The 11,928-nt window shown below is 37.0% G+C and overlaps 1 protein-coding gene across 1 annotated transcript in view; it reads right to left on the reverse strand.

The window, feature by feature from the left end:
* The window catches only part of LOC114534167 (ankyrin repeat and LEM domain-containing protein 2-like), a gene marked incomplete at its 3' end in the record, with an annotated part of 45,388 nt that extends 35,685 nt beyond the window's left edge, over positions 1 to 9,703 (reverse strand). The window contains 3 exon segments of the mRNA XM_028555715.1: positions 1,154 to 1,276; positions 8,689 to 8,861; positions 8,864 to 9,703. Coding sequence (XP_028411516.1) covers positions 1,154 to 1,276; positions 8,689 to 8,861; positions 8,864 to 9,596 — 1,029 coding nt within the window.
* Positions 9,704 to 11,928: the final 2,225 nt, after the last annotated feature.

Here is an 11,928-nt window from a genome sequence, read left to right on the forward strand (position 1 = left end):
ATACAGAAGGTGTCACGAAGGGATTCGAGAGTCTCAAATTAAACTAAACACCCTAAATTTCGGAAGTTGACATCGTCTGAAAAGATCTATATAGGGACCAAAAACCTTTTGCATGGCGAGGACCAGGATTAAGCTTCTAGCTACGGCCTAACCTCGCAAGCCAGGATTTTCTACCTGTTTCGTCTATGTTTGTTCAACCCAGGGACATGGTACGAGGTTGATGTTTGCTTTGACGGAACCAAAGGTAGTTTAATTCAGTTGTTTCCTAATAAACCTGGTATGTCAAAGTATACAGATGGTTTCTCCTGTAAGCCGCATTGAGTAACTATAAAGTAGGCCTAACAACATAGAAGTATTTTTATAATCAGGATAGACAGTCGAAGTCAGATGTAAAACAGTGTATATCACTAGTGTATTGTTGTTATAATAAAAGTAAAGTATTGATGTAAAACCGTGATTAGCACTGATGTGCGCAACAATATTGCAAGAACCTGTTGCAAGAGCAGCATGCAATCTCGACACGATGAAAACCCATAATTTCCATGTAATGATCAGCTTATAGCTATGTACGCTATCTTTGCAATAGAAAATTCCCGAATTCGCTTGAGTGCACACAAAACAATAGCAAGACAAGGAAACCAGGTTGGCAATGTAATATTTTGTTAGTGAGATTGTTTTCATGGCGTGTCTATATTACGTGGACCTTCTTACAATCACAGGTGAAAACGTAAGTCATTTAGGGAAAGAGAATACAAATACGAAGTATGACGCAGAAGCTCATTTGTGGTAAAATTACTGCGAAACATTAACGGACAGATGTGTAATCTAACTTTTATCCTGTCTGCGCGTGGACCTTAACGCCGACACACACGATCCGGCAACGCGACGCGATTGTTGCAAATTTTTCAGTTTTCAAAATCAACTGTGTTTCATCTTACGATTACTGAATGATAGCACAGTTTCACCAGTCATATGCGTAGTTCTCAAAATTCCCTTCCAGAATTGAATTTATTTGCTTGTATTAAAAAATTGATAATTTGCGTCGCGTTGGCGAATCGCATCCAGTGTGTGTGGGGGGGGGGCTTTACAACAGAAACGAACGGACGCGAGAAAAACGTAAATAAATAATACAGATAAAAGTGCATATAACTACCTCTTCTGCTGTTCTTCTATCTTTGTTTAATACAGATCGTTCAACACCCGACCAAGACAACAAATATTTAACGACATCCGCTTTTCCAAATTTACAAGCAAAATGCAACGGTGTTTCACAACTCTATAAACAAAGTTGAAATGCTTTAAACTCTAACAACTAGTTAAGCAAGGCCGTCGCTGGTATTTTTGCACAAGTGAATATAACAAATCCTACATTCTGGTCAAATTTGTATAATACCGTTATATTCACCTTCAGGGATGTAACAAATTTCAAAATGGCGGCTAGCCGTTTTGTGGACGTTTCTTACAAAGAGATAAGCGAACAATAGACCTTTGAGGTGCTTACGTCATGTCGGTCTCGAACAATGAATCGCAATGCAATCTGGGAAACAAGTGGGACAAAATTGTATAGATAGAAAACTGTGACGTAAGCACTTCAGAAGGCTATTGTCAAATGCAGTTCTTATATATATAGTTGCAAACTATATATCCAAATTTTGTAATATTTGATTGATTTTATTTTATTGCTCTATTTAATTTTGATATCGAGCACTCTTTCTTCTTGGATACTTTTTTAATTATATATATATATATATATATATATATATATATATATATATATATATATATATATATATATATATATATATATATAATATGGTTTTCGTATATCGAAGAGTGCTCAATACTGTAAAGTAGAGCTATATTATAATCGCAGTAAAGAGAGAAAACTAAGGTTGCATAATTACTACAGCGCTGTTTCGAAGGAGCAAGGTCCCTCTCATCAGGTGTATATAAGAATTTATTATTAACAAGCACGTCTTAAATACATCAGACTGTAATTTACATGATAGATAGAATCTATAAGTTCTTTAGAAGATATTTGCTAGCGTGACGGCATGTGCTTGTAAGTTCGTTCCTTTTATTAAGTGAGTATAAGTTTGTTTTGCGAATGATGTAGTATTTCTGAGGCATACGTTGCAACGCTTCGTGGCGCTTGAATACGGGGCGGCTCGTGCGATGATCTTCCAGCTTACTTTGAATGGTACTCCGTCATCCTTCAGGGAGGGACCAGATAAACTAGCTAAGCTCGGTTGCGTTCTGTTTGTTCTTGTGCCTAAATGACGCTGTATGATTTCTGTATCTGGATTTGAATTCATCACCAGTGAGACCAATATAGGTTTTTTCTCATTACTGCTCTCAACGGTTGCTTGATAGATTATGTTCCTTGTTTCCCCGTTTAAAGGGCAGTTAGCTCTGTATCTGCAGTTACAGGTTTTTTGCTCTTCTGGTGTAGAGTTGTTTTTTCGCATGACTAACTTGTTCTGGGCGCTGATCTTTTTCTCCAGGCTTGGCATACAGGAGTAACTGATTTTGAGTGTGTTGCGGTTGAACATTTTTCTTAGTGAGATGTTTCTCTCCAAAGGCTGAGTTCACGATGTTTAGGAACTTTTTTCCTATATCTGTGGCTACATGCTTGCTGTAAGATGGGTTGAACCATGTAACGTTTCTGCGTCGCTCTCTTTTTTTCTTGTTAGTCTCTCTTTATCTGTGTAGAAGTGTAGTTGGTAATTGTACCCGTTATCATTGAGTGCGTTTTGATAAGTTGGCGCTGCTTGGTCGAACGACGCTTTGTCTGACGATATTTCGTTCAGCCGTCTGTTAATGCTGAGGGGTATGTTCTTAATGATTATCGGCGGGTGGTTACTCTCGCTGTGGACGTACAGAGGCGTGTTGTTAGGCTTTGTGTACGGGCTGTAGGAGCGGTTGCGCAGATCTAGCGTCACGTCAAGAAAGTTACGGTTTTCTTATTCGCCTCGATAGTTGTCTTTAGGTTGTTGCTGCTGAAAACACTACAGATCTTTTTCTTAATGGTTTCTTTTTCCGGGGGTCTCACAGAATGCACCCAGCTTATCGTTTCTGTATAGACCTATTTTTCGTCTGATTTTGTCAGGGAGCTGGCATAACAAGTATGTCCCAACAAGTTCGCAAGTCGATCTCTGCGCCATCGAAGGAGCCCTTGGTCACATCGAACAGATTTGATGATTGCTTTTTTGCCCATGCAGACTTGTCCTCGAAGAGCAGTGATTGTTTGGCCTCCATGATGATATATTAGATCTATATTGGTGTGGGTGGCAGCAAAATCCAAAACTTTATTAAGCACCCACACCCATATACAGGGTGTCCCAAAAAAAACGAAAACTATTGAAATCACTCATTGTTAAAATTTGAATGCCGTGTTCACGAATTCCAGCCCGTGGGGATTTAATGCAACTTATGAAATGCTAAATGCTTTGTGTTGCTAGAGAAAGGGGACATGTCGAAGGTCATGGTTTTTGAGATGCACATTTAAATATTGTTATCCATATATTTGTAAATTGTAAATATTGTTAATAAATATAATTTTTGCGAACAAGCAAATTTGACTGCATCATATGCATGCATAAAAATGCTTATGCATGGCAACCCCGATTTATACACTTGTGGGCCCAACAGAGTGCTTAGGCATTCAAACTCTAAAAATGGCATTGTTATGGGTGATTTCAATAGTTTTCGTTTTTTTTGGGACACCCTGTAGATCTAACGGACAATGAGAGCAACAATGAGAAACAAACCTAAATTGGTCTCACTAGTGATGAATTCAAATCCAGATACAGAAATCATACAGCGTCATTTAGGCACAAGAACAAACAGAACGCAACCGAGCTTAGCTAGTTTATCTGGTCCCTGAAGGATGACGGAGTACCATTCAAAGTAAGCTGGGAGATCATCGCACGAGCCGCTCCGTATTCAAGCGCCACGAAGCGTTGCAAACGTATGCCTCTTAGGGCTTGCTTACATGAGCCCGGTTATCCGAGATTCAACGAAGCGTGAGAGGACTTTGAGGTATTGAAATAAGTCTTTATGACACCAAACAAGGACATGCTATTGTTTTGGTGATTATACGACTGCCAGGATCATGTTATCTGCTCATTTCAATACCTCAAAATCATCTCACGCTTTGTTGAATCTCGGGTAACCGGGCTCATGTAAACAGCCCCTTAGAGAAACACTACATCATTTGCAAAACAAACTTATACTCACTTAACAAAAGGAACGAACTTACAAGCACATGCCGTCACGCTAGCAAATATCTTCTAAAGAACTTATAGATTCTATCTTAGTTTTCTGTCTTTACTGCAATTATATATATATATACATATATATATAATATATATATAATATATATATATATATATATATATATATATATATATATATATATATATATATATATATATATATAATATAATCTTGGATTTGTGCGTAGTAAACCAGAGAGCTCAAGTTTTCTGTCTTTACTGCAATTATATATATATATATATATATATATATATATATATATATATATATATATATATATTTATTTACTAATTAATTAATACTTAATTAATAATTAATAATATTTACAAACATATATATATATATATATATATATATATATATATATATAATATAATCTTGGATTTGTGCGTAGTAAACCAGAGAGCTCAATACAAGTAAATAGTAGAGCAAAAACACAAACAAATCAACAAAATATAATCATAAAATTGTATTTCATCGCTACACTGTGTTTCACGTACTAGTTTTAGTACGATCCTCAGGCGATGACTATTTACAACCTTGTACGCCTCAATTGAAAGGCAAACTCCGTAACCTGAAAACTATGTTAACAACGACGAAACCAAGCTTAAAGGTATCGAAAAATATGTAAAACCAAGGCGAAAAACGGCATATAACTCGGCGAAGAGCTTTGTACTGCAAAAATACAAATATTGTTTTTTACATAGAGATTATAAATAACACTAGAGGGGTCATCGAGGAGAAATTGGGGAGCGCGTTAATGCGGGGCAAATTCAAGTCCTGGATGTTCACTCATTCACGATGTCCAAAGCCAAAATAAGTCGTTTTTAACGAGTTTTTTCGGTTTCTAAATGGTTTTCTGCCTAAAATATCATTTCAGGATGTCTAAATTAGTAAAACCAGTTTCAAAAAACACTGGTTTTTTTTAAAAAACCGGCAAAGCGACCTAAATAACGAATATAATCATAGGCGGCCCAGAACTGATCTCACTGACCTCGCGCAACGCTTATGTTGTCTGAACAGTCTTATATTATGACAAGGTTGGCAACTCTCACGCCAAATAAGCTAAAAACGCACGACGGTTGACTTAAACACCTTCACAAAACCGCAAATATTATGGCGAATAAGAAAAAAAAAGTACAACACATTAAACTTGAATAATTTTACTACATTTATACTATATTTTTAGCATTCAAATGTATTCCTATGCATGTATAAAACGTGAATGTTTTTTGGGTTTCTGTCAAATATATTTCAAAACGTATGCTGGGGACACCTTGCCTATACCTTCGTCATATTTTTAAATTGAGAATAGAAAGCTGATTGGCTCTTTTTAAACGACAACCAATCAGCTTTCTATTCTCAATTTAAAAATATGACGAAGGTATAGGCAAGGTGTCCCCAGCATAGGTTTTGAAATATATTTGACAGAAACCCAAAAAACATTCACGTTTTATACATGCATAGGAATACATTTGAATGCTAAAAATATAGTATAAATGTAGTAAAATTATTCAAGTTTAATGTGTTGTACTTTTTTTTTTATTCGCCATATTTTTACGAAATATTTGCGGTTTTGTGAAGGTGTTTAAGTCAACCGTCGTGCGTTTTTAGCTTATTTGAGAGTTGCCTACCTTGTCATAATATAAGACTGTTCAGACAACATGAGCGTAGCGCGAGGTCAGTGAGATCAGTTCTGGGCCGCCTATGATATAATTTTTTTAAAATTGTTGCTAACGTGGTTGCTAAGGAGGCATTGATCTAGCCAATCAGCGCTTGGCTTAGCATCCGGGACTTGAATTTGCCCCCCATTATCGCGCTCCCTTTTTTGACTGATGTTTCTGATACCAATGCCTCCTCTAGTGTTATTTATATTCTCTATGGTTTTTTACACAATAAGCCTCTTTCCATATTTTGCGAAGGCGCGGTTACTAAGTTTCTCCTGTACTTTTTTCGTAAGTGTGATTCGTCATGATTCGTCACTTAGCAAGTGCATTTTTTTGAGGTAGTCACGCCCCTGCCAATGTCTAAAATCAGCCCACTTTTAGTATTGGCAGGGGGGTGACTGCCTCAAAAAAATGCACTTGCTAAGTGACGAATCATGACGAATCACACTTACGAAAAAATAGTATAGAGTTCTACTTCTGTTAGGTATTCTGTGTCATTACGCTACAAATTAAGTTATACAATTGGATACTAGGCCCTATTTAAACATGCAACGAACATGACTCATATGAGGCATCTATCAGGTTGCTGTGTGGGAGTCAAAAACTAACGCTAAATAGAAAGCAATAAAGATAATTTCAAAGATTCAACTGTTTTTACACAATAAGCAAATACAGAGTTAGATGAGATTGTTGTAACCCCTGCAGCCCTATTTTGTAGTTTTTGCAGTTCATCGCTCAACGATGGCATCCTAGACAGAATGGGAAAAAATTTGGTGCACCAAATGGAATATGGGTGTGGGTGCTTGATGCACCTTATAGCTGTATTATATACATATATGCTCCTTCGAAACAGCGCTGCAGTAATTATGCAACCTTAGTTTTCTGTCTTTATATATATATATATATATATATATATATATATATATATATATATATATATATATATATACATATATATATATATATATATATATATATATATATATATATATATATATATATATATATATATATATATATATACCCGTGTTGGCCATGTAGCTCAGTTGGCAGAGCATCGGACTAGTAACCGAAGGCCGCGGGTTCAAATCTTGCCGTGGTCAAGTAGAATTTTCTGCTTGCCATTGCAGGCTGCTACTCGGTGTCATATCCTATTAAAATCCTTCCCTTTCCCGAGCACCATCCTCATGCAAATATATATATATATATAACACAGGATGAGAAACACGAGTTACTTCATCGAATTTTATTTACTACAGAGCTGTTTCGTATGACAAGCGTTAAGCTTGCCACACTCATCAGGTAAATAATATGGAGGTAAATAATAGTGTGGCAAGCTTAACGCTTGTCATACGAAACAGCTCTGTAGTAAATAAAATTCGATGAAGTAACTCGTGTTTCTCATCCTGTGTTATATCGCTCTGCGCAAGCATTGAGCACTCTGTCCGGACGATTTTGTATGCGTCAGTAATTATGCAACCTTAGTTTTCTGTCTTTACTTCTACTTTATATATATATATATATATATATATATATATAATTATATATATATTATATATATATAGCCTAAGCCCTATATATATAATATACAAGCCTAAAATGCATGGTCGACTTCCTTCCTATTGCTAGGCTTCAAACCTGGTTGGGTTTCAAATTGATAGGGCAATACCTCTTCTACTTGTTTTTGTGATTATTTTCATTTAAGTAATTGAAAAGCGCGAAATCCCTCACAAGAATTATGACATCGCGATTTGCAGGTATAAAAAATATTTGTTGTTTTGATCTCCCCTGCGTCTGACATCATCCAATTATCAAAAGATAATTTTTTTGAAAATCGGCCCAAGATGGCGGACAAATTAAATATTAATCATGAAATGACTCGAGAACAAAACATTTTGGGTAAAAAATAATCACATATTCATATACAGGAGGTCGAATATAACTGATAGCAAGAATAAAAAAATTTATCGCCAATACCCTTAAAAGGAGATAACACATGGGATTATCTGGTTTGTGGTGTGCCGTATGCGCTACCTGGGCGGAAAAAACTAATTTTAATAAGTCTGTTCTAGTGTAAGTGTTTTTTCAACACCGGAAATAAACTCCATATTATATCCACGTATGATTATTTATGTACAGGTTAGGGGAAAGGCACTATAGCTGTACCACTTTCTTTAAAAAAGTTTAGCAGATTTTAACAAGACATGCATCAATGCTGTATAATTGTTCAACAAATGCCTGACTGAGAGCAATGTCTTCAGAAATGTTATTACTAGAATTTTGAAAAAAATTAACTAATGTACTAAACAGAATTAGTTGTATGCATAACAGACATTAAAGATGTTTATATGGTCACTAATCAATGAAAATGCACCTAAAATTCATGCAAATGCAATGTAACTTCTTCTAAAACAGATAAAAGCATATTTTTATATGTGCATTATTTGGCCTTCCTATAATAACTCAATAATTTACTTAATTTGTACCGAATTTGATGGTTGACTATCTTGGATGAAAATCCAATCCATGTAATTTATCTCACACCCTTATATTGCTCTGAATCAGTTTTGACTGGCCAAGAAATAAAACACTTCATAAAAATAAACAGATGGGTGCAATTTGTTGGCAAATGATTTTATACTTTAGATCACTTTGCAATTAACACTCTGGGTACCAGATTTATCTTTAAAATCTATGTCTATGTAAAATCCTAAAAATCTATGTATTAGTTAAATTTACTTACTCCTCTGTCTGGTGTGTTTAGATACAAATCCAAAGTAAATGCTTTCCTTCTGTTATTTAGTTTTTGCCAACCATCTATTCCTTTTTCTTTGTTTGGATAGATTAGTTTCCAGAATTCATCATCATTAAGGGTTTTAATAATTAACTCGCAAATATCCTTCTGACCAGTTTTGCAGCAACATGCATGCTATTGTAATGACACCCTTCTTGAATGATGACAGGGGTATCAGCAGTGCTAATTAGATACTTTGGATTGCTATAGATTATTTTCGCAAGGTTATCATAATCACAGTTTTCAATAAGTTTGCGAAAACGGGTGATTTCTCCCCGTTTAGGTCCTTTGTACTCAGAAGTAGGTTCAGTCCATCCTGGTGACAATTCCTGAGAGAGGAGCCGAAATGATGCGTTTAGTTTACCAGATGCAAAAGCTTCTGCCTCCTCTCTTGTATCAAAAGCTTTAAGCCGAGCACCACTGTTCAATTTAAGACAATTAAGTGCTTCAGTCTTGTCTGTGAATACTGAACCACAACCACCAGTAGGTTCCACGCCATCTTTCTCTTTTTTATCAACTGCATATAGGCAAACCCCGTAGAATGTACTTACTTCTTGACAAGTTGCGCCTACGTTTTCTTTCGCGCAAGAACTATTAATACAAAGCGGGGGCTTATTCTCATCAAAAACAGTGTTAGCTATTTCACTAACTTCCTGGTTTAACGGATTTTTTACATCTGGTTTACAAGTAGTAGATGGTCTGGTAACTTGCGTATAGTCATAGAGGCCCATGGCTCTAGCAAGTTTCGTTTCAAATAATTTCCTTGTTGTTCTCGTTATAGGGCCATCGGGAAGATTAAAAGAGCGCAGCTTTGTTCGAAGTTGGTCTTCTGTTAGCAAAGCTATTCCAGATGCCATGTTAAATTGAAATCATTTATTTATTAAGGCAATGACTTGAAAGCGAAATTCATTTCACTGTAATGCAAAATGATACAAACCCATTGTAAAAATCTCATACAAACATGCCGCCATCTTTAATCTTTTGTGCTTCCACTTTAAAATCATGAACTTCCAGAATCCCCCAACACAGATTACAGGTTTACATGTAAACTAGAAATAAATTGTATGCAAAGTCCCCTCGCCTATATAATTATATATAATATATATTATATATATATATAATATAATATATATATATTATATATAATATATATATATATATATATATATATATATATATATATATATATATATATAAAGCTTCAAATCATTAAATCAAAAAGTAAAACATCATTTGAGAAGAAAAAAATATATATATATATTACGTTTCGGGGCACAGCCCCTTCGTCAGAAACTATATAAGATCCTCTCCATGTCATTAAATACCATAGCCCTAACATTATACAATTACTTAATGGTTTCCGTGTTTGGATGGCCTGATTTGGACACGCGGGAATGTTGCATTACCGCTGGCTGGAGATGGACAAAAGTGATGCCCTTAAATTAAACAAGGGAAATTTCGATAAATCCTTAACGCTTTCACCAGAAGCAATACATGATGTGAACTGGTGGTATACATCCATTTTAAACGCCTATAACCCTATAAGTCACGGTGAGCCACAGGTTTGTATCACAACCGATGCATCCCTCACTGGATGGGGTTGCTCACTTAACGACGTGAGTGCGGGGGGAAATTGGACCCCCACAGAAGCGGCGCATCATATAAATTATTTCGAGCTCCTTGCAGTCTTTTTTGCCCTGAAATCCTTCGCCTCACAAATCTCAGGGAAACATGTCAAACTGCTTATTGATAACACTACGGCTGTCGCTTGCGTAAACCACATGGGCACCTGTCATTCCCGCCTACATCATAGACTTGCTTGCGACATATGGAATTGGTGTATCGACAAGAAAGTGTGGCTGACCGCTGCACATATTCCGGGCATAGAAAATGTCACTGCGGATCGAGAATCTCGCGTAAGCCGCAGGGAAACCGAGTGGCAATTAAACAGTGAGATCTACTCAACTGCCATTCGCCAAATAGGTGCCACACCAAATATAGATTTGTTTGCCTCGCGCCTAAACCACCAAATAGAGCCGTACGTGTCTTATTAACCGGACCGACAACCGGACCCGTTTGCGATTGGCGTAAATGCTTTTTCTTTATCATGGGTAGACTATGATTTTTACGCTTTCCCGCCCTTCAGCATTATCCAAAGAGTTCTCCAAAAAGTCGTTGAAGAAAAGGCTTCTGGACTAATTGTCGTCCCTTACTGGCCTACCCAAACATGGTGGCCATATCTAATAAAAATGCTAATAACAAACCCGATCATTCTACCTAGGGGGAAAACGACGTTAGTGCTACCCGCTCATCCCACACAAACACATCCTCTACATCACAAACTGACATTGCTGCTTTGCCATTTATCGGGGAACTCCTCTCGGAGCGAGGAATTTCGCCGCAAGCTTCGAACATCATCCAACAGTCCTGGCGCACCGGCACCAGGAAACAATACGCAACATACCTCAACAGATGGCGACAGTACTGTTGTAAACGGAGTATTGATCCCATTTCATCGGCTGTGGAAAATGGTATAAACTTTCTCAGCGAACTTTACGATCAGGGCCTGTCTTACAGCGCTATAAATACCGCAAGAAGTGCTTTATCTACAATTTTATTGTTGCCCCAAGGAACTACTTTTGGCAATCATCCACTGGTCACAAGGTTTGTTAAGGGTGTCTTTGCGTCACGACCGGCCTTGCCTCGCTATACCGAAATATGGGACGTATCTATTGTGTTTAACTACTTACGCACCCATCATCCTGTGGAAGCTTTAAGCCTAAAAGACATCACTCTGAAAACCGTTATGTTGCTTGCCCTACTATCGGGCCAACGCTGTCAAACACTTCATGCATTAAGTATAACCAGCATGGAACGTAAAGAAAATAAATATGTCTTCAATGTGGATCAGCTTTTAAAAACCTCTAAACCTGGCAAACACTGGGGACGCCAGGAGTTTCTGGCTTATCCCAGCGACCCAAACCTGTGCATTGTAAAATGCTTAAACCACTACTTGCGGTTGACTGAACCTATTCGAGGGGATTCACCACAACTTCTGTTAAGCTACCAAAAGCCTCACCAACCTGTTTCCCGTGATACTATTGCACGGTGGCTAAAGAGCGGTATACAGAAGGCAGGCATCAATACTGACATTTATGGTGCTCATAGCACTCGGGCTGCTTCAACCTC

Source organism: Dendronephthya gigantea, unplaced genomic scaffold, assembly GCF_004324835.1.
Source record: "Dendronephthya gigantea isolate DGI-Jeju-01 unplaced genomic scaffold, DenGig_1.0 000098F, whole genome shotgun sequence".
Taxonomy (NCBI): domain Eukaryota; kingdom Metazoa; phylum Cnidaria; class Anthozoa; order Malacalcyonacea; family Nephtheidae; genus Dendronephthya; species Dendronephthya gigantea.